Below are 24,326 nucleotides of genomic sequence, written 5' to 3'. Positions count from 1 at the left end.
ACAAGAGATTTCAAGTGCAAAGCCTACATCGGAAAAGGTTCAGGTGACGCTAGCGAAAATATGTATTACTGATTAGTGCATAATACAGCCTTTTGCATTTGTGATTCTGAACATCCCAATCAACCTACCTTCGGATGTCGCCTTATAAAAAAACTGAACCACTTACTAAAATGTTATCTATAATTTTCAAAATCAAGGAATAGGGGTTTTTGGCCAAACAGAGAAGCACTGTGGCCTGGTGTAGAGGGCACGGGCCTAGGAGTTAGAAGGACCTGGGTTCTAATCTCGGCTCTGCCACTTGTCTGCTGTGTGACCTTGGGCAAGTCACGTCCCTTTTCTGTGCCTGTTTCCTCATCTGTAAAATGGGGAATAAGACTGTCAGCCTGATGTGGGACAAGGATTGTGTCCAATCTGATAAACTCGTAGCTACCATAGCACTTGGTACGGTGCCTGGCACATAAGTGCTTAACCAATAACATTCGAACAAAAAACAAAAATCACAATGCTAACTCTGAAGGCACTGCCCATTCATTCAACTCCACCTTACTATTCTTTTGCTGTTTCAGATGCAGATGACAATAGCTCTGAGCTCATTTTCATAAGTTGTCGGTCCGTTTAAAAAAAACTCTAAGTTAATTTTCAAAATGACTGCTTAACTAGCTGTATCTCCTACACTTATTCTTGTATGTTGCTAATGGAACTGTGTTGGGAAAGGTTTCACCACCAGAGGGAAAGCCTCTTCAAGAAATTACGTCTATTAAGACAGTATTGGGAGTCCTAACCTTGTCAGGATCTATTAAACTCATTATGTTTTCCTTTTGTAGTCGCCTTTCCGCATCACCGAGGAAAGGGATGTAACGGTTTGGTCAACTTCATTCTCTAAAAGCAGACCAACGAAACGCTGTAACCAGCAAGGCATGCTGTCAACGTCCTGCTTTCATTTCTCATTTGTCAGAAAACTGTCAGAGGAAGAAATTGCTTCATTACAAGATGTAATTGAACAGCTACCCTTTCTAGTGAACCGCTGACAAGCTACAACTATGTAACTTGGCATTTTCTCCTTATTAATTATTTAAGGGGTCTGTAGAGAGAATTTATAATTTGCTTTAAAAACACCCCCAGTGTCTAAACTCCTGCTTTAAACGATTGACCCTATGGGTGGAGCAGAGAAGGGGAAAGGGGAGGTGTAAGAAAGAATGGATTTTTCAACTCAGTTTGGACTGGAGAGAGAAAACGCGGAGAGGATGCCAGATGGGTGTCTAATAGAACAAAAGCAAGTGTCTGCAGCTGTGCAGCTACTCCCCCCCACCCCCCTTTCTCTCTCCCTCTCCCACCAGTAGGATCTAATTGGTTTGTTTGGGGCTGTGTCTGATTTTACCTTTTCTGCTGCAGCACTTCATCAAGGGTTTGCTGCTTGTCTTGCAGCAGCCACTGGAGATGCTTCATTTCACGCTGGTACTGAGCGGTCTTCCCAGCAAAGTCCTCCTCTTGCTCGGTCAGTCGGAGATTGATGTTTCCGAGCTTTACAGCTGCTTTCCTTTTATACACCTGTGAGGGTGAAAAATCAGGGGGAGAGTGATTATGGCCACCAACAAAGTAACTGGCTTAACGGGTCTCTTTGAGGAAGGATTGCTATTTTTATATCATGGATGCCTGGTTTAAAGAATAAATCAGGTAAGTTTCCAATTGAATTCTCTTTCATGGAATTTTTGCTACAAAAGGTTATGATGATGATGATGTTGGTATTTGTTAAGCGCTTACTATGTGCAAAGCACTGTTCTAAGCGCTGGGGGGAATACAAGGAGATGAGGTTGTCCCATGTGGGGCTCACAGTCTTAATCGGTTATCACCATTTGAATGATGTATAATTGATCCCATTTTATTGTTTATGGAAATACTCAATACTAGCTACCCACCAAAGAAAGCAAGTGTGAAGAAACAGCATATTTCTCTATTCTTTCAATAGTTAAGTCTGGGTGTAAAAAGTGGCATGGAAAACTCTCCGCTGAATATGTGGTTTATTGTTAGTGGCAGCCTCATTACACGAGGATAAGAGAAATCAATTCGACTTAGCTATTAAATGCATAACACGAGACCGATGTGTTTGACTGATGTGTCAAGTCTATGAACAGTTTCTCATTTTAGAAAAATTTGAAAAAAATCTTTCATTAAAATACCCTCTAGGGAAAATCTGTCTTTTCAGTACAGTTATCGTCCATATTTGAGTACCTGTCATTGTAAAGATTTTGCTTCTCATAGGTATTACTTCTTGACAAACTGTATTAACATTAAAATGCTTGGCGGGGGGTGGGGGAGTAATAAATGTTTTATTATCTTTGCAGGGGAAATTGGTCAGCAAAAACTTAAAACAAAATGTAGCTCCTGCTGCCCTGTTTCTTTAGTAGGAAAAAAAATACATATATGATATCTGCACTGAAAAAAATGAATCCAAGAAAATCAATTTTACAACTGGAAAAAATCTTTTAGTACTTTAAAGTATGCTAACTGAATATACTCTACTGCTTACTTTGCTGCAATTGGGCTTTTTTACAAAGAGATTTAGTTTACTATGGATTTTGTGGTTCCTAATCTCACATGCCTAGAGACACTCAAAATTCTGGACTTGAAAATGAGACCCCACAAAAGGAATCTCAAATTCCTCACATTTATGGAATTAATCGGCATAATTGAGGATTGCAATCTAGAAAGACAATATTAATGAGCAGAGGAAAAAGACATTTAGAGCCAAATGAACATAGGCAATCAAGAGGAAGAATCTAATTTTGGGGACATTAGGCAAATTCCAGGAGGCAGTTCAATTATTGTGTCCTATTTCTTGGGAAATTCCTTTGGCGTGCCTTTTTTCCCTTTCATGGAAGCAACAGCGTAGAACCAAGGAGCACATGTAACACTGGATTTAAAAACAGTGTTTAATATCATTTGTCTTTATTAGAAACTTAATTTAGTGTTGCAATTTAATTTTAAAACAGCAACTATCAGTTCTGCCTTGGTGAGTACCAATACTTTATTTTAATGCTTTTGAATGCACTAGTGAAAGGGTGGAAAGACATTACGATAGGTTTTAATTCATAACTGCATTGTCCATTTTAGTTTTGTGCTGGTTATAAATACCTTGCCAATTAATAGGCCCATAAATGCCTTCATATCCCTGGAACAAATGATACCTCCTCACTAGAGTTAAGTAATTTCATGGGCTCGATGATACAATAACTATATATATACACACAGTCTTATGCATCTTAAAACTCTACTAGAGGGGTGCTTGGAAATGCCTTGCCTTGCTGTTCTATTATGCTATTTAATATAAATGGAAAGACCTCTAATGATGATAGTGATAGCATAATTAACATCCCTAGTGATTAATTAGCCAGTTCTGTGTGCCCAGCGCTGGGGTAGAAAGAAAATAATCGTATCTGACACTGTCTCTATCCCACATGAGGTTTCTGGTGTGAGCAGAAGGGAGAACTGGTATCTTATATCCATTTTAGAGATGAGGGAACTGAGGCACAAAAATGTTAAGTGCCTGGTTTACCATGTACAGTGCTCTGTGCACAATAATCACTCATTGACTGATTGACTGGCCCAGGGTCACACAGCAGACAAGTGGTGAAGCCAAGACTAGAACCCAAACCTCCATGCCTAGGCTACACTGCAAAAATACTGTCAAGCCCAAGTACTTCTTCTATTTTATGCATATCACTTCCCTGAGAGCCTACAGCCACGCTAGTGATTGCACTTGGGCTCGCCCTAATTAGAACCTCATTTCATTCCACAGTACTTCAGAAAATGCTTTGAGAAAGGTCATAACAAATGAGAAAGCTGACTGAAAATACCTCGGACCAATTTTTAATGATCATTCCATGCTTGGCCTTTGAGAGTACTAAATTAATATCCATTCTAAAGGGAGAGAAACCGTTCTTTGCAGGAAACACATCAATTGGGGAACATTAGATACCCACCCTCCAACGGTCGATCCACTTTTATTCAACAGGAAATTTACCTTTACCAAAAAGTCCACTGGACATTTCACAGTTACCAACTGAGAACAAAAATGTCCTGATTAGTATATACCATAATCAATCGATGACATCTATTGAATATAGTGTGCAGAGCACTGTACTAAGCTCTTGGGAAAGTACAATGGAGTTGGTAGAGGCAATACCTGCCCACAGGGAGCTTACAGTCTACAGAAGAAGTAATAATTAGCATGTGTTGTACATAGTAAGTGCTCAAGAAATATGATTGATTATAATCTTATCTGAAAACAATCCTGATCTTCAAAATGGGCTAACTTGCACAGCTTTATTTCTAATTACATTTAGTTCAGGTTGCATTTAACATACAACTTCCGCTCATGGCTTCAACTACCATCTCTACACAGATGATTTCCAAACCTGCATCTCCAGTCCTGACTGCTCTCCTTCCCTGAAATCTTGCATTTCCTCCTGCCTTCAAGACATATCAGTGAGACACCTAAAATTAAGCATGTCCAAAACAGAACTCCTTACCTTCCTACCCAAACCCTGTCCTCCCCCTGTCTATCCCATCACTGTAGACAACACCACTCTCTACCCTCCTCACAAGCCCTTAACCTTGACATTGTTCTCGACTCATCTCTCTCATTCCATCCACAAATTCAGTCTGTCCCTAAATCATGTCAGTTCTACGTTCGCAGCATTGCTAAAATCCCCATTTTCCTCTCCATCCCAACTGCTTCCATGCTGATCCAAGCCCTTATCCTACCCTGTCTTGACTACGGCATCTGCCTCCTCACTGACCTCCCTGCCTCCTGCCTCTCCCCACTCCAATCCATTCTCCACTCTGCTGCATGAATCATTTATCGACAAAAACATTTAGTTCATGGCTCTCCACTACTCAAGAACTTTCAGTGGCAGGGCTGCCCATCCACCTCCGCATCAAACTCCTTACCACTGGCTTTAAAGCAATCGACTCGCTCCGCACTACCTCACCTCACTAATCTCCTACTCCAGCCCAGCCTACACATTGTACTCCTCTAGCACCAGCTTACTCATTGTGCCCCCATCTCGCCTATCTTGCCGCCGACCCATTTCCCACCTCTTCCCACACTCTCCATACACACCAAACACCACTCTCTCCACCTTCAAAGCATTACTAAGCTCACATTTCCTCCAAGAGGCCTTCCCCAATTAAGACCCTTTTCCCCCATCTCGCTTTCCCTTCTGTGTCATCTATGCACTTCAATCTGTGATCTTTGGACACGATATTTGTCCCACCCCAAAAGAACTTATGTACATATCTTTAAATTATGTATTATAAATGAATTATTCTTATTAATTTCTGTCTCCCCCTCTAGACTATAAGCTTGCTCTGGGCAGCAAACACGTCTGCTTATTCTGTTATACTGTACTTACTCTCCCAAGCGGTTAATATAGTACTCTGCACATAGTAAGCACTCAATCAATACGATTGATTAACATTAGAGTGCAAATGCACATACATAATAAAATCACAGATGCAGATGAAATTGTGATTAGGAGACTGGTAAGAACCTTGAGAGTGGGTATCATGCCTATTAATTCTATTGTAGTCTCCCAAATGCTTAGTACAGTGCTCTGAACACAATAGGTGTGCAATCAATACTATCGTTTGAGAGTTCTTTTTTAGAGTTAGTTGGCTGGTTCTCCTTTTGCTCCCTAAACCCTTTTCTAATTACACTAAGGATTGTTTGTACCCCAGTTGGAATGAATCCAAAGTAGATGGTCCAAGCCTGAATGATGAGATTTCATCATATCCCTGTTTTTGTAAAATATCTGTTCTGTTTTGGTCCCCACATTCAAAATGAAAAGTCAGCACCTTTTTATTGTGGAGATGAGGCTGGTGAAATCTTTTATGAGTTGCACGGGTTTTGCAAGCTACATTAGGGCCCCTAAGGCCTGAGGGAGTTGGGAATTGCAACTCCACTTATCTAGGGGGAAACTCATCCAGGAGGATGTGACCCTTGAAATCCATAAATATCCATATAGTACTCAGGTTTGAGATTTTCTACAGCTGTTAGCGATGGATATTTAAATTAATGCCAACTGGAGTAGAGTCCTTGTCTTCTTTGCAGTCTATTACAAGAGTCAAACAAAAACACTGAGAAGCAGTGTGGTCTAGTGGAAATAGCACAGGCCCAGAAGACAGAGGATCTGGGTTCTAATTCGGGCTTTGCTACTTGTCTGCTGTGTGATCTTGGGCAAATCACTTCATTTCTCTGTGCCTCAGTTACCTCATCTGTAAAATGGGGATTAAATCCTAATCCTTCTTAATTAGCCTATGAACCCCATGGGGGACAGGGACTGAGTTCAACTTGATTATCTTCTATTTACCCCTGAGCTCAGTAAAGTGCTCAGCACATGGTAACTGCTTAACAAATACCATAAGAAAACAAAAAAAATGAAACAACATACAGTTTTCTCTCCACAGCCAGCCACTGTTCAAGGTTCTCGGCTTGGACGACCCAAACCAAAATTCTAAAATGGCATATTTCAAATTTTTAAAGCTCACTGCCCTTTTACCTGAGGTGAGGAAGCAGGAAGATTTTACAGGATCAGTGAACCGTGATAATAACCCTCCATAGCACTTGTGAAGGCAGGATGACCGAATGACCATTTGCACATTAAAAATGGAGAGCATTCATCCCGAAGAAGGACAGAACACAAGCATCTGATGCAAAGTTCAATGAAGAGCTTGCTCCTGTTTCAGAACCTCCTAACTCAAAGTGTACCACAAAATGTAATTGGTTCATATATACCTATACATGTATATGTACATATGGAACACTGGTGCCATATGCATATGGACATATAGACAGATGCAGATATGGAACCTATGCGGAGATGGTGAAACTGACTGGAGAATAAGAGCATCTTCTCTTGTACTGGTATGTCTGTTTTCCTGGTGACAGCCAGTGGACTGTACGCTCGTTGTGGGCAGGGAACGTGTCTACGAACTCTGTTATATTAAACTCTCCCAAGCGCTTAGAGTGCACAGTAAGCACTCAGTAGATATGATTGATTGATAACACCTGGAAGTAGAGGCCTACCTCCCACAAAGATAGACTTATTTCTTAGTTCCACTTCCTCTCCAGCATTTTCGTCCATTATCTCAGTCTCCTTTTCTGCTTCCCTTTGGCCCCTTCAAACCTACTGAGGTTAAAATGTTTGATTTCTCAGTATTTACTGATACATAAATTTGACAGTCCATCTATTCTGGGTTCTACAAGAGAAGCATCCATTAAATGGATATTGTTTCCTGATATTCACATTGGTGACTTGATACACACACACAAAACCCCCCTCCCCACCGCCCTCCCGCGAACCCTGATTTCACCAGGATATTCTGAGCCCAGGACAGCAGAAAAATGCAGTGCAGTGCTTTCATTAAGATGATACAAAGAACAGTGTCACAATTTCTAGACACTTTCTAATGTTATCTGAGGCCCACTGCTATACTTGTTTCTGAACCATAAAAGCAGAAATAACTTCATTCTTAAAGTTGTATAGTTTATTAAAAATCACTATGACTATTGGCGTGAATCTGAAATTTGACTGCCAAAGCTGTTTTGCCAGCTGTATTGTAATAATGACTTTGTGAACAGTCTGAACTTAAAAGATGGAAAAAAATTGTTTTTTGCGTTGTTTTTTGTGACAGCAATATTAAAGGCTATCATAATTTACATCATCCATTTCTTATTTCACTTGACAATCCCTGACATGCTCATGTCTTAAAAGAATCAAATGAAATCCCTTTCATAGCTCTTAAAAGTATTGGATGCCAACATCAGTTTCATTTTTAAAAATTGCATATCAATGTTTTTAAGATAGGCTAATTTTCTCCTCTTCTGGGATGACAGACTTTTCACCAGCTTCAGTTCCCAGCAACGTAAAATTTGGAGAAGTTAAATTAGTAATGCTTTCCCAGAACAAATTCTCCAAATACTACCAAGCATATTAACAATTTCTATGGAGATGATGTTGGCCAATAGTGCTCAGTATCAAGTGAGGACAGAACAAGAGGAAAATGACAAACTCAAACAGGAAAGATTTTATCTGGACATAAGTGCTTCATTATACTGGTAATAAAAACATTGGAATAGACCACAAAAGGAAAGTGCGGAGTTTCCATTTCTGGAAATCTTTAAGGAGAAAAATCTGTTCCACCTGATTTAGTTCTGTACTTGACTAAAGGCAGGAGGCTAGACCAATAAATCACAGCTATTGAATACAGAGAACCTCATTAAGTGTCTGGAAGAGTACAATAAAATTAAAGATATGGTTCCTCCCTCAACAAGTTTAAATCTAAAGGGAGTGACAGGGCAGACAAACTATTTACAAATAGCAGGAGAGGAAAGAGAACTCTGTTAGTAGTAGGAGTATGGAAAAATGAATAAATAGGTAAGAAAGCAAGTAGTGGAGGTAAATCAATATTGGTTTACGTAAATGTCTAAGGGTGGCCATTGTCTTGATACAACCTGAAGATGTAGAAATTAATTGGGAAATGCCACTTTTAGGAAGGCTTTTGAAGAAGGGACGATCTGTTATGTGCAGAATTAGAGGGAGGGAGTTCTAGAAAGGGTGAAAAGTCTGAGAAAATGGGCAGAGGTGGAAGTAGAAAGCAGCACTGGCTCAGTGGAAAGAGCACGGGCTTGGGAGTCAGAGGTAATGGGTTCGAATCCCGGCTCTGCCACTTGTCAGCTGTGTGACCTTGGGCAAGCCACTTAACTTCTCTGTGCCTCAGTTACCTCATCTGTAAAATATGTATATACATATATATATGTATATATGTATGTACATATTTATTACTCCATTTATTGTACTTGTACATATCTATTCTATTTGTTTTATTTTGTTAATATGTTTGGTTTTGTTCTCTGTCTCCCGCTTCTAGACTGTGAGCCCACTGTTGGGTAGGGACTGTCTCTATATGTTGCCAACTTGTACTTCCCAAGTGCTTAGTACAGTGCTCTGCACACAGTAAGCGCTCAATAAATACGATTGATTGATTGATTAAAATGGGGAGTAAGACTGTGAGCCCCAAGTGGGACAACCTGATCACCTTGTATCCCCCCAGCGCATAGAACAGTGCTTTGCACATAGTAAGCGCTTAACAAATACCACCATTATTATTATTATTATTATTAACTAAATCGGAGTGGGTGAAGAGAGCTGATATATAGAAATATGAGGTGTGTGAGAGAGAAAGTTAAAGATGCCGCTCAGGAGTTTCTAGTTGATGCTGAGGGAAATTGGAAGCCTTTGGAGATCTTTGAAGAATGGAGTTAAGCAGTGAATGGCATTTTAGAAAAATGACATAGTAGAGAAGCAGCGTGGCTCAGTGGAAGGAGCACGGGCTTTGGAGTCAGAGGTCATGGGTTCAAATCCCGGCTCTGCCAATTGTCAGCTGTGTGACTTTGGGCAAGTCACTTAACTTCTCTGGGCCTCAGTTCCCTCATCTGTAAAATGGGGATTAATGTGAGCACCCCCGTGGGACAACCTGAGCACCTCCCCAGCGCTTAGAACAGTGCTTTGCACATAGTAAGCGCTTAATAAATGCCATCATTATATAGACTAAAAGACGGGAGACGTTAGTGGCAGGCAAGTCAGGGAAGAGGCCATAATGGTCACTTAGAGATTACATGAGTTTGATCCACGGTGGTGGCCTTCTAAGTGGACAGGGAGGAGTTAAAAAAACTGTGGAGGAAGAACCAAGCAGGATTTAGTGACATGACAGTGTGGCCTAGTGGAAAGAGCACAGGCCTGGGAGTTAGAGAACCTGGGTTCTAATCCCAGTTCTGCCACTTAACTGCTATGCGACCTTGGGTAAATCACTTCTCTTCTCTGTACCTCAGTTCCCTGAGCTGCAAAATGGGGATTCAATACCTGTTCTCTCTCACACATCGACTGTGAGCCCACGTGGAACCTGATGATCTTATACCTACCTCAGCACTTAGAATAGTGATTGACACGTAGTAAGCATTCAACGAATACCACAATTCTTCTTATTGTTAGTATGTGAGAGTTAAAGGTCTTGAGTGTTTTTCAGTTCTATGGTTCTATGATATCATTAGAAGTGGTGTTAGGTTTGAAGAAAACTAGCTCCATAAACACCTACTCAATTATTCAGTACAGAATTATGGTATGGGTAGCTTTCAATATAGGGATATCTTACGTTAAAAATCAAAAATCCAATTGTAAGCAGTCCTAAGACTTATGCCAATTAACTCTGGACCTGCACCTTAAATTGAAATGGAAGTTGGAACCAGTTTTTTTAGAGGAGCAATGCTACAAATGGGATATTGGTTTCTAATCTAAAATTGGATATCCTATTTTTATCCAAATTACCCAGAATTATGTACTCAATTATAGGTGAGTAAAATATCTACAGTAATGCATTTATTTATTTTGAGCTAGAGAGGTAGCCAACTTTTTCTCCATTGGAAATACAACGAGCATGCTCACCCTCCCTGGTGACTGTCTGGCGATCAGATAACCTTTCCAGTCTCTTCCCACCGCTCTCCCCCTCACTTTAAACTTAACACATTATCACCCTCCCAATATAGCTCTACAGTAAGTACTATAAAGGAGGCCAGTGTGGTAAAATGGAAGAGGGTAAAGCCGAAAGAGGGTAGAAATTTCGAAACACTGTATGCACCATTCATTGTAACTTGAAACATCTTAGTGGATGACTGATTGTATTAAAAGACCATGAGCTCATTGTGGGCAGGGAATATCACTGTTTATTATTCTATTGTACGTTCCAAAGTGCTTACTACAGCGCTCTGCACACAGTAAGTGCTCAACAAATATGACTTCACTACTTCATTAGTAAAATTAACACCATCAGGTCTGAGCTCCCCAAAGTCACCCCTCCCCCTTCTCCATCCCCCCAGCCCTCAACCTCTCCCCTACTTTCCCATCCTTCCCAGCAGTATCTTCAGATGAGACCTCCTCCTCCTCTCAAGCGTCACCCCACCCACCTGTGCTTCGGACCCCATTCCCTCTCATGTTATGAAAACTCTCGTCCCTTCCCTTCTCCCCTCCTTAACTTCCACCTTCAACCGCTCACTCTCCACTGGTTCCTTTCCCTCTGCCTTCAAACATGCCCATGTCTCTCCCATCCTAAAAAATCACCTCTCGACTCCACTGCCCCTTCTAGTTATCGCCCTATCTCCCTCCTACCCTTCCTTTCCAAACTCCTAGAACGAGTTGTCTACACTCGCTGCCTCGAATTCCTCAACTCCAACTCTCTCCTAGACCCCTTCCAATCTGGCTTCCATCCCCTACACTCCACCAAAACTGCCCTCTCAAAGGTCACCAATGACCTCCTTCTTGCCAAATCCAATGGCTCCTATTCTTTCCTAATCCTCCTCGACCTCTCACCTGCCTTCGACACTGTGGACCATCACCTTCTCCTCTACACGCTATCCAACACTGGCTTCACAGACTCCATCCTCTTATCTCTCTGTCCATTCATTCTCAGTCTCCTTCGCAGACTCCTCCTCCCACTCCCATCCTCTTACTGTAGAGGTGCCTCAAGGGTCAGTTCTCAGTCCCCTTCTGTTCTCCATCTATACTCACTCCCTTGGTGAACTCATTCACTCCCATGGCTTCAACTATCATCTCTACACTGATGACATCCAAATCTACACCCCTGTTCTCCCTCCAGGCTCGTATCTCCTCCTGCCTTCAGGATATCTCCATCTGGATGTCTGCCCAGCATCTAAAACTCAACATGTCCAAGGCTGAGCTCCTTATCTTCCCTTCCAAACCCTGTCCTCTCCCTGACTTTCCCATCACTGTGAATGGCACTGCCATCTTTCCCATCTCACAAGCCCATAACTTTGGTGTCATCCTTGACTCCGCTCCCTCATTCACCCCACACATCCAATCCATCACCAAAACCTGCCAGTCTCATCTCCACAACATCGCCAAGACCCACCCTTTTCTCTCCATCCAGACCGCTACCTTGCTGGTTCAATCTCTTGTCCTATCCCGACTGGATTACTGCATCAGCCTCCTCTCTGATTTCCCATCCTCCTGTCTCTCCCTGCTTCAGTCTATATTTCACTCTGCCGCCTGGATTATCTTTGTATAGAAACGTTCTGGGCATGTCACTTCCCTCCTCAAAAATCTCCAGTGGTTGCCTATCAACCTTCGAATCAAGCAAAAACTCCTCACTCTCGGCTTCAAGGCTCTCCATCAGCTTGCCCCCTCCTATCTCACCTCCCTTCTTTCCTTCTACAGCCCAGCCCGCATACTCCACTCCTCGGCCACTAACCTCCTCACTGTGCCTCGTTCTCACCTGTCCTGCCGTCGACCCCTGACCCATGTCCTACCTCTGGCCTGGAATGCCCTCCCCACCAAACATCCGCCAAACTAGCTCTCCTCCTCCCTTCAAAGCCCTACTGAGAGCTCACCTCCTCCAGGAGGCCTTCCCAGACTGAGCCCCCCTTTTTCCTCTCCTCCTCCTCTCCCCATAGTCCCCCTCCCTCCCTCTGCCCTACCCCCTTCCCCTTAGCACTTATATATTTGTACATATTTATTACTCTATTAAATTTGTACATATTTATTATTCTATTTTATTAGTGATGTGTACGTAGCTATAATTCTATTTGTTCTGATGGTATTAAAACCTGTCTACTTGTTTTGTTCTGTTGTCTGTCCCCCCACTTCTAGACTGTGAGCCCGTTGTTGGGTAGGGACCATCTCTATATGTTGACGATTTGTACTTCCCAAGCGCTTAGTACAGTGCTCTGCACAGAGTAAGCGCTCAATTAATACAATTGAATGAATGAATGCTAATAAACTTGACAGCAGAACTAATATGAGTGAATATGCCATTTGCCAGGACTACAGCAGTGTAAAAAAAGATATGTCACCAAGATAATGCGAATTTCTGTGGGAGACCGACATTGCTGGATGCTTAGAAGTGATTGTACATGTCTTTGAACTATGTCTGTTTTCCATATTTATGTTTAGAGCAGTCTTTTTTAAAAGCCTGTTCACTCTTTCATTCAATCGTATTTATTGAGCGCATACTGTGTGCAGAGCACTGTACTAAGCACTTGAGAAAGTACAATACAACAGCAGTGACATTCCCTGTCCACATTGCGCTTACAGTCTAGAGTGGGGGAGATAGACATCAATACAAGTAAATAAAGTTACAGATATGTACGTAAGTGCTTTGGGGCTGGGACAGGGGAAAGAGCAAAAGGATAAATAAAAATACAGATATGTACATAAGTACTTTGGGGCTGGGATGGGGGAAGAGCAAAGGGAGCAAGTCGAGACGAAGTATAAGGGAGTGGGAGATGAAGAAAAGTGGAGCTTATTCTGAGAAGGCCTCTTGGAGGAGATGTGCCTTCAATGAGGGTATGAAGCCGGGAAGAGTGGTTGTCTGTTGGATTACATGAGGGAGGATTTGGGGGCTTATTAAAAGCCTGTTAACTCTGGTTCATATTTGGATAAGCAAATTTCATATTCAGCCAATTTAAAATATATTCCCAAGCCCAGGATAAGAACTAAAACTGTGTATAAAGAAGATTGCTACATGTCAAAATCAGAGTGGGTTTATGAAGATAAATGAGGAAGTTTGCCCAGATATCTGCCTACGCTGTGTCTGGCTCTGCGTGATGCCAACTAATCTTGCACTGTGATGGAACTCTTAGTCTTACTTCCTGAAAAATTCACCCAAGGAGAAGGACGTGGAGAAGCTTCCTTTCTAAACATTTAAAGAAGGGAGGAAAAGCAAAACAACTGCAGTCCCTCCACTATCCTCGAACTGAATTGCTCTATGTGGATGTCAAAATGAAAACACTCTAAGCCTAAATGCTAAAATACTAAGGAAGTGGGGGAATCTTATTTTCTGTAAGCAGTTTCTGGCTCCTCCTTGAACCACTGTAATAAATTAAAGAAGCATAAATTATGCAAGTGTATCCCTCAGGGCTCACAAAATGCTACCACCATTACAATAGTGATGGTCAAATATCTAGTTCAGAAGGCAACTATCTTGCCGGATAACATTATGGAATATCAATATCAACGACAGACATACTGTATGGCAGTTTTTTTTAAAAAAAGGTGATTAGCCAATTTTGTTTTCAATATATTGAATAGGAAATTGGGAACTGGCTTCTTTTTGTTATAGTTAAGCCCAATTCACCTTAGAAAAGCAAGGCAGTACGATCACACACCGCTTCCTTGTATGAACAAGTGGCTCAGGAATCTGCACAATATCAGCTGCTGCCTAGGGATCCTAGTAGGCCTGCCTCTCCTGCTCTGCATCACAGTATCCTAGTCTCTGGACAGTGCCCTGGGATCATCCCATTAACAGCGGGGCAGGGAGAGCAGCAGTGGGAAAGCAACAAAGCCCCACATGTTCTCCATTAATTACTGACATGTCAAGAAGCAGCCTGGCGTAGTGGATAGAGCACAGGCCCGGGATTCACAAGGTCATGGGTTCTAATCCCAGCTCTGCCAATTGTCTGCTGTGTGACCTTGGGCAAATAAGTCGCTTCACTTCTCTGTGTCTCACTACCTCATCCTTATAATGGGGATTGACACTGTGAGCCAGACATGGGACAGGGACTGTGTCCAACTCGATTTACTTGTATCCACCCCAGCGCTTAGTACCATGGCTGGCACATAGTGCTTAACAAATACTACAATTATTATTATTATTAGGTCTTGAATTTTAAAAAGGAATTTTTATTGATGAAAATTCTAAGTTTCAATATCAGATTTGACCATGTGCCGACTGCGTAAAGAGAACTGCACTAGTGGTTTGGCTTGACTCTGGCCCTCCAAGGAACTTCAATCAGTGGCATTTATTGAGCACTTACTATGTGCAGAGCATGTAGTAAGGGCTTGGAAGATGACAGAATTAGCAGATGTGTTGTGCTTGATCTGTCTGGGCTCCAGAACAATTGCTTCCTCCCACAATGGCTCCCCGATGGCCGGCAGCAGATTCATAGAGCACCTTCTGGCACGCCATGATTCCAAGAACACCGTGTCAGAGGTTAATAGGATTTCATAGCTGGCCCTGAGCCAGAGACAGAAGTAACTGCCCTTTTGGAGTTAAAAGCTCTTTCCCCAACTTTATATAGCCAGGCAGGGACACTTTCAAAATGGAATAAATGACCCAAGAACCAAAACTGCTCATCTCTGATGCTGAAGAAATAAAAGACAAGATCCTTGCTCTCAAGGAGATTCAAATCCAGTGGGAAAGACAAGAAGCCACACATTGGCAAATATACAATACTGAATTGTGTGTATAGAAGACACAGGAAATCCTCATCTCACTACCGTCCTGATTACTATAAACACCGCTTCCGACATCTCTGAATTTACACCGTATTTCAGGTTTTCGACATTAGACCAACTTTATGACATGAACCTAGTAAGGTAAGCATTGCATGCACTACTGTCAGAAAAGCAGCATGGCACAGCGGAGAGAGCACAGGCCTGGGAGTTCGAAGGTCATGGGTTCTAATCCTGGCTCTGCCACTTGTCTGCTGTGTGACTTTGGGCAAGTAAGCCACTTCATTTCTCTGCGCCTCACTTACCTCGTCTGTAAAATGGGGACTGAAACTGTGAGCCCCATGTGGGAAAGAGACTGTGTCCAACCTGATTTGCTCGTATCCACCCCGGCGCTTAGAACAGTGCCTGCCACATAGTAAACTCTTAACAAATACCAAAGTAATAATAATGATAAATTATAACACTGCCCCCTTCCTCTCCTCAGCTTTCTTGCTCTCCCCAAACCATTTATGTCATTGGTGCTGTAGGTCACAGCCAGGTACTGTCTGTCGTGCCAGCTTTCTCCTTAGCCCCTCACCCCCATCTTACAAAGCCATCTTACAAAGTCATGGTGACATTCCTCCCTGCCCTGAGAGCTCACCTCCTCCAGGAGGTCTTCCCAGGCTGAGCCCCTTCCTTCCTCTCGCCCTCGTCCCCCTCTCCACCCCCCCCCTTACCTCCTTCCCTTCCGCACAGCACCTGTATATATGTATATATGTTTGTACATATTTATTACTCTATTTATTTTACTTGTACATATCTATTCTATTTTATTTTGTTGGTATGTTTGGTTTTGTTCTCTGTCTCCCCCTTTTAGACTGTGAGCCCCCTGTTGGGTAGGGACTGTCTCTATAAGTTGCCAACTTGTACTTCCCAAGCTCTTAGTACAGTGCTCTGCACACAGTAAGCGCTCAATAAATATGATTGATTGATTGATTGATTGCCCTTCCCTCTGCTGCTAGCAGGGAAAGCAGCAGGGGTAGCCCTGCCCTCCTGGCTCACGAAGCTGGGGATGGGGTTGGGGCTTGTCTCAGGGTCACCCATTCCATCTCTGGTGGAAACAGCAACCACCTCGGGGATTTGCTATATAATCTCCTCTTCACTTTCCTACCCTTCCTTTCATCCCACCACTGGTGGTAACAATTCATCAGTGGCATTTATTGAGTGCTTTCTCTGTGCAGAGCACTGGACTAAGTGCTTGGGAGAATACAATAAAGTAGACGTTGTCTCTGCCCTCAAGGAGCTAGCAAACGACAGCAGGCGTCTCTGTCGGGGTAAAACGCTGTCCCATCCTACCTCCATGACCTACCCCACTTTAGTCCAAGCATTTTATACCCCCCACCTCCCCCGGAGGTTACAGCCACAGCAGCAGAGGGGGAGGAAAAAGCTGGAGGGATAAAGTGGAGCAGTCTTAGGCTCTGTTAGTCTTTTCTTTTTGGGGGTGGGGGAGGTATTTGTTAAGTGCTTACTATGTGCCAAGCACTGTTCTAAGCACTGGGGTAAAGGTTTCTCAGTTTGGACACAGTCCCTGTCGCTCATGGGGCTCAGAGTCTAAGTAATAATAGCAATAATGATGATGGTATTTGTTAAGCGCTTACTATGTGCTGAGCACTGTTCCAAGCACTGGGGTAGGTTCAAGGTAATCAGGTTGTCCCACACGGGGATCACATTCTTCACCCCCATTTTACAGATGAGGGAACTGAGGCACAGAGAAGTGAAGTGGCTTGCCCAAAGTCACACAGCGGACAAGCGGTGGAGCCAGGACTAGAACCCACATCCTGACTCCAATGCCCATGCTGTTTCCACTAAACCATGCTGCTTCTCAGGAGGAGGAAGTAGGAGGGACTAAGTAATCAATCAATCAATCAATCATATTTATTGAGCGCTTACTATGTGCAGAGCACTGTACTAAGCACTTGGGAAGTACAAATTGGCAACATATAGAGACAGTCCCTACCCAACAGTGGGCTCACAGTCTAAAAGGGGGAGACAGAGAACAAAACCAAACATACTAACAAAATAAAATAAATAGAATAGATATGTACAAGTAAAATAAATAAATAAATAAATAGAGTAATAAATATGTACAAACATATATACATATATACAGGTGCTGTGGGGAAGTAGGATTTAATCCCCATTTTGCAGGTGAAGGAACTGAGGAGTACAGAAGTTAAGTGGCTTGCCCAAGGTCATACACCAAGGACTTAGCAGAGCTTTAGGAGATCAATCAATCAATCATATTTATTGAGCGCTTACTATGTGCAGAGCACTGTACTAAGCGCTTGGGAAGTACAAATTGGCAACATATAGAGACAGTCCCTACCCAACAGTGGGCTCACAGTCTAAAAGGGGGAGACAGAGAACAAAACCAAACCTACTAACAAAATAAAATAAATAGAATAGATATGTACAAGTAAAATAAATAAATAAATAAATAGAGTAATAAATATGTACAAACATATATACATATATACAGGTGCTGTGGGGAAGGGAAGGAGGTAAGATGGGGGGATGGAGAGGGGGACGAGGGGGAGAGGAAGGAAGGGGCTCAGTCTGGGAAGGCCTCCTGGAGGAGGTGAGCTCTCAGCAGGGCCTTGAAGGGAGGAAGAGAGCTAGCTTGGCGGATGGGCAGAGGGAGGGCATTCCAGGCCCGGGGGGATGACGTGGGCTGGGGGTCGATGGCGGGACAGGCGAGAGCGAGGGACAGTGAGGAGATTAGCGGCGGAGGAGCGGAGGGTGCCGGCTGGGCTGGAGAAGGAGAGAAGGGAGGTGAGGTAGGAGGGGGCGAGGGGATGGACAGCCTTGAAGCCCAGGGTGAGGAGTTTCTGCCTGATGCGCAGATTGATTGGTAGCCACTGGAGATTTTTGAGGAGGGGAGTAATATGCCCAGAGCGTTTCTGGACAAAGATAATCCGGGCAGCAGCATGAAGTATGGATTGAAGTGAAGAGAGACACGAGGATGGGAGATCAGAGAGAAGGCTGGTGCAGTAGTCCAGACGGGATAGGATGAGAGCTTGAATGAGCAGGGTAGCGGTTGGGATGGAGAGGAAAGGGCGGATCTTGGCAATGTTGCGGAGCTGAGACCGGCAGGTTTTGGTGACGGCTTGGATGTGAGGGGTGAATGAGAGAGCGGAGTCGAGGATGACACCAAGGTTGCGGGCTTGTGAGACGGGAAGGATGGTAGTGCCGTCAACAGAGATGGGAAAGTCAGGGAGAGGACAAGGTTTGGGAGGGAAGACAAGGAGCTCAGTCTTCGACATGTTGAGCTTTAGGTGGCGGGCGGACATCCAGATGGAGATGTCCTGAAGGCAGGAGGAGATGCGAGCCTGGAGGGAGGGGGAGAGAGCAGGGGCAGAGATGTAGATCTGCGTGTCATCAGCGTAGAGATGATAGTGGAAGCTGTGGGAGCGAATGAGGTCACCAAGGGAGTGCGTGTAGATTGAGAACAGAAGGGGACCAAGTACTGAACCTTGGGGAACCCCCACAGTAAGAGGATGGGAGGGGGAGGAGGAGCCTGCAAAAGAGACTGAGAAAGAGCGATCGGAGAGATACGAGGAGAACCAGGAGAGGACGGAGTCTGTGAAGCCAAGGTCAGATAGTGTGTTGAGGAGAAGGGGGTGGTCAACAGTGTTGAAGGCGGCTGAGAGGTCGAGGAGGATTAGGACAGAGTATGAGCCGTTGGATTTGGCAAGCACTCTGTGCCAAGAAGGGATTCCTGAATATCAGGAGCTGGGGAGGCTGGCCAAAGCATATTATCCTCTCCTAAACTCTTTATCCAGGGCTGTGCATACAGTAGCTACTCAATACAATTACTTATTGCTTGATTAAATTCACCCCAATAGCACAGGGTCGCAGCCTCAATCAATCAATGGTATTTACTGAATGCTCACTATGTGCAGAGCACTGTATTAACGCTCAGGAGAGTACAACAGAATTGGCAGATATGTTCCCTGCGCATAACGAACTTACAGTCTAGACGGAGAGACAGACATTAATACGAATAAATATGTAACCGAAATTATATAACCTAAAAGTGTGTACATTAAGCACTGTGGGGCTGGGGTGAATATCAAATGTCCAAAGGTTACAGATCCAAGTGTACAGATGATGCAGAAGGAAGAGTAAGCCAGGGATAAGAGATAAAGGAAGAGATAAGGAGGGGATGAGACCTTAATAATGCTTGGAAGGTGGTGAGACCGGTGATCTGGCGTATATGGATGGGGAGGGAGTTCCAAGCTATGGGGAAGACATGGGAAAGGCTCAGCAGTAAGAGAGAGATGAGATTGGGACACAGTGAGCAAGCCGGTGCTACAGGAGGAGAGTGTACAGGCTGGCCAGTAGTAGGAGATCAGTGGGGTGAGGTAGGAGAGAGCTGAGTGCTTTAAAGCCGATGGTGAGGTGTTTCTCTATTAGACGTGGTTGTGGATGAGCATCCATTGGAGGTTCTCAAAGAGTGGGGAGACATGGTCAATGTTTTTGTTGAAAAATGATCCGCGCAGCAGAACGAAGTATGGACTGGAGTGGGGAGAGACAGGAGGCCGGGAGGTCAGCGAGGAGGCAGATGCAGTAGTAATAATAATTGTGGTATTGGTTAAGCGCTTACTAGGTGCCAGGCACTATACTAAGCGCTGGTAGATACAAGATAATCAGGTTGCACAAAAGACAGGAAAGGACAAGTGCTTGGATCAGGATGGTAGCAATTTGGACGGAGAGGAAAGGGTAGATTTTAGCAATGTTGCGAATGTAGAATTGACAGGATTTGGTGACAGACTGACCAGGTGGGTAGCATGAGAAAGATAAGTCAACAACGCCAAGGTTACAGGCTTGTGAGATGGGGAGGACAGTGGTATTGTCTACAATGACGGGCAAAACAGATGGAGGACAGGATTTGCGTGGGAAGATACAGAGTTCGGTTTTGGACATGTTTAATTTGAGATGTCCTGAAGGCAAGAGGAAATGTGAGATTGCAGGGAGGGGATATAGATTTGGGAATCACCTGCATAGTGATGGGAATTGAAGCCATGGGAGTGAACGAGTTCGCCAAGGGAGTGGGTGTAGATAGAGAATAGACAGGGACCTAGAACTGTGCCTTGAGGGATCCCCGGTGTCAGATGGTGCGAGGCAGAGGAGGAGCCAGTAAAAGAGACTGAGAAGCAGCATGGCCTACTGGACAGAGCACAGGCCTGGGAGCCAGAGGACCTGGGTTTTAATCTGTGCCTTAGTTCCCTTGTCTGTGAAATGGGGATTCGATACCTGCTCTGCCTCCTACTTGTGGGACCTGATCATCTTGTACCTATCCCAGTGCTTAGAACAGTGCTTGGCAGTCCCACTGCAGCTCTGCAAAATGGTTCCCATCCCATTTGATCCAGGGTCTCCACTCAAATGCCTCTGGAGGAAGTCCCAGACTCAAACTGTAAATGCCGGATAGAGCTCCAACACCCTTTCACATCTGGCTCCTTATGGATTTTTTGAGGTTTAACCAACTTTTTCCTTTATAATGTGCTAGAGCTCCAACACCCTTCCACATCTGGCTCCTTATGGATTTTTTGAGGTTTAAGCAACTTTTTCCTTTATAATGTGCTGAAGTTAGTCAGCTGTAATTGTAAAGAAAATACGAATATCATTCAACATGGTTTAGTGGAAAGAGCGTGGGCCACGGAGTCAGAGGTCCTGAATTCTGATCCCAGCTGTGCCACTTGCTTTTTGTGTAACCTTGGGCAAGCCATTTAACTTCTCTGAGCCTCAGTTTTCTCATCTGTAAAATGGGAATTAAATACTTCTTCTCCTTCCCTCTTCCACTGTGAGCTCCATGTGGTTCAGGGACTACATCTTGTCTGCTTACATTATATCTATTTTAGTGTTCAGAAAACTTAAAAAAATACCACTATTATTACTATTATTATATCTAACTGGTGTTTCATCCTGAAATCTGCCTTCTGGTCTGCTTATTTTAAACAGATAGACAAACCCCTCTAGCTGTGAGCTCATTGTGGGTAGGGAATATGTCTAACCAACTCTATTCTACAGTACTTTCCCAAGTGCTTAGTACAGTGCTCTGCACATAGTAAGCACTCAATACAGTTGATTTGACTGATTGACTGAAGTTGGGCATTTTTCAGCAGCTATAACACAGGGTTGTTTCATCAATAAGAAAATGTTGATCACTTCTACAAACTCTTAAATTTTCTCATTTTTGTATTCTGATCATCTGTAGGTAGGAGTAATGCACATTACATAATACACTGAACTATTCTTTTTATGTAATTATATTTATATATATTATAGTTCTTATGGGCGGTACTTTCAACTTTATGTGATTTACATCAAATACTGATCATTACAATATACTGTTTTAACTCCCATAATTAGTTCCCTTTTTGGTATAAATGGGGGCGGGGCTATTTGGGGGGAGAATTAAGTAGAGCAATAAGGGGAGCAGAAGAAAAAAAGAAAAGAGAAAGGAGAGAGAAAGGTAAGAAGACATTTCAGACTGTCTAAATTTAATTGTATTCTCCAAAGTGCTGCATACACTAGGCATTCATCCCTACTCTTTGTCCTCCCCCATAGCAGATACTCTGCTATAACCTGCATCTGTAGTTGCACACATTTCAAAAGAAATTCCCCCAGGGCAAGAGCCTGTACCCGCGGCTTTGGCTCTTTTTAATCCTTCTCTTCCAACCCCTGCAAGGAGAACTCCCACCTCGCCCGAGATCTTATGTTTACGGCATTTGCGCACTACTGATTTTTCTCCTCTTCCTATGCCACTTTATACAGTTTTTGGGGTTGGTGGAGGAGAGAAGAAGGATTATGCAATGGAGGCAATTATATCAATAAATACAGTAAATATATTAATTTAGCTATACTACTCATCTATAATTGAACGGGTACACAATTCTGGGTGATTTTTTATAAAAACAGCTTCCAGTCTTGGTTCAAGAACCAATCCCTTATTTCTACTATTAGTCCTAGGGAAATATTGGTTTTGCCTTAAAGCCTTTTTCCTTTCAGATCCAGTTGATTGGAACCAATAGTGTTGTAAGTCTGACAATTTCCTGTAGACACAAGTGGTTAAATAACTCAATAACAAATAAATGGACAAACATTTAAGACAGCTGGGTGGGATAGCTGAGAGAATGGAATGATCATGAAAGTGGAGAGACTAATCAGGGTTAGCAAAAAATGGACTAACCCATAATCTGGATTTATCTATTGATGCTCGAGTTGAAATTAAATCCTTTTTGGCAGAGTTTGAGGTTGGAGGAATCCATATTTGAATTTTCTAATTTCTTTGCCATGACATTGTCTAAAAAAATATTATAATTGGTGTTTTCATTTGTTGGCCACAACGCCCCCAGACTTCAGTTCTGAATATGCCATGTCTGTATTACTAGAATAAGTGATAAAAATAGTAGTGCTATTACTACAAAGTGTTTTTTTCTTCCAAATAACTACCTTCAATTAACTAAATTCATAAAAAGTAACAAAAAGAGTCAAAATAAAATTTATCGTTATTCAACCATCTAACCCTCAAACACAAATTCTTATCCAATTAAACAACTGATACTTTCAAGGCAAAACTCCTTGTTTAGACAATGGAAAATGAAATTCTTTAAAGCTGTGTTTATAATATAAATAGAATTCTGTGAAAAGAAACAGGCCTATCATAAAGAGGCTTTGAAGACTTTGAGGTAACCTACTACTATTTGCCTTCTCTTTTGGCAGTGAACCTGTAGTAAGAATGAGTTGCCCACTAACAGAAGGAGAAGAGAAGTTGCCACCTGAGGAACTGGAGTGCAAAATATGCTACCAGAGATTTAATATTCACAGTCGCAAACCTAAAATCTTGGACTGTCTTCACAGAGTGTGTGCTAGGTGTCTGACCAAAATACTTCTCATTGGAGATGGAGCCAGCTGTATTCCATGCCCATTTTGCCGCCACGAGACAGAACTTCATGAGGAAGAAATCACAGGGCTTCCCGATGACACAAACGTTATGTCCAAACTCCTTTTAAAGGACAAAACAGCATGGAACTCAGACTGTAAAGAAGTGGTGTTAACTCCAAAGAACTTGGCCTCAAGTCCTTCCCACGAATCTTCCAACTGCTTAGTGATTACGATTATGGAAGTACAACGAGACTCCTCAAGGATCCCAAGTCAAAGTACTAGCTCTGACTACTACGTGGAGCATAGCCTGGACTCGGTATCTGTAAGTTCTCATAGCCAACCAGATCAAGATTTTTTCTCCAAACTCTGTAATCACGTACCCAGAATATTAGTGTGGCTGTTGGGATTTTTCTACTTTGGCTCCTTGCCTCTTGGAATCTACCTACTGGTGATTCAGAAAGTCACCCTGGGAATTGTGTGTGTCAGTCTTGTCCCTTCCAGTCTAACTGTATGTCTTGTCTACGGCTTTTGCCAATGCCTCTGTCAGGGAATGTGTGACTGCTCTTCAAGAAGTTGATTGTTATCAGGTTACTTTCCATATATATGCATATATGAGTATAGATCATATATAACAGAACCTCAAGCTCGAAAAATACGCTCCTTAAACATTATGGGCTAATCATTACTTTCATTCCACTTAAATGTAATATGGATTAGGTAAGATTACAATTAAAAAATCAGTACAGATAATCCTCTTAAATTCTTGTTCATACGATTTTCCCACAGGGTGCACATTAGATCCTGGTCATCTCTTCATGTGTCCTCTTTACAATTTTTGTTTTTGTCTTTTTAAAAGAGAATTAAAAGTTTTATGGGATACATAAAAATGGCTTATTCATTCTCTTTATGGGGGAGGAGATATTCAGGGACCTCTGAAGAACTGGGGTCTTCTCTAGCCACATCTACCGATTTCCATCTATGCCTCTTTGGGTGACTATATCTCTGGTTTTCTCTGCCAATCTGTCCCTGCCCTTTCCTATTCCTGATTCCTGTTCTCATCTCTCTCCAAGTTCTTTCTGCCTTTATTTCTTCTCTCTC

General features: G+C 42.8%; 2 protein-coding genes across 3 annotated transcripts in view; one reads left to right on the top strand and one right to left on the bottom strand.

Annotated features, from left to right (window-relative positions):
* CEP89 (centrosomal protein 89) overlaps positions 1-24,326 on the bottom strand; it is an 84,113-nt gene that overhangs the window by 7,113 nt on the left and 52,674 nt on the right. For both annotated transcript variants that reach the window (XM_038754843.1, XM_038754844.1), the window contains exon 18: positions 1,379-1,548. In XM_038754843.1, the coding sequence (XP_038610771.1) occupies positions 1,379-1,548 (170 nt within the window). The remainder of the gene's footprint in view (positions 1-1,378; positions 1,549-24,326) is intronic.
* Positions 1,548-24,127, top strand: LOC119935188 (E3 ubiquitin-protein ligase RNF182-like). Its single transcript, XM_038754845.1, has 2 exons — positions 1,548-1,674; positions 23,067-24,127. Exon 2 carries the CDS (start codon positions 23,083-23,085, stop codon positions 23,803-23,805), a length of 723 nt encoding a protein of 240 aa, XP_038610773.1. The 5' UTR covers positions 1,548-1,674; positions 23,067-23,082; the 3' UTR covers positions 23,806-24,127.

The sequence above is a fragment of the Tachyglossus aculeatus genome, chromosome 11 (assembly GCF_015852505.1).
Source record: "Tachyglossus aculeatus isolate mTacAcu1 chromosome 11, mTacAcu1.pri, whole genome shotgun sequence".
Taxonomy (NCBI): Eukaryota; Metazoa; Chordata; class Mammalia; order Monotremata; family Tachyglossidae; genus Tachyglossus; species Tachyglossus aculeatus.
This window is presented reverse-complemented; position numbering and strand designations above follow the sequence as displayed.

Bases quoted from the DNA above. Each gene is read 5' to 3' on its own strand.
- LOC119935188 (XM_038754845.1), top strand. From the start codon at position 23,083: ATGAGTTGCCCACTAACAGAAGGAGAAGAGAAGTTGCCACCTGAGGAA.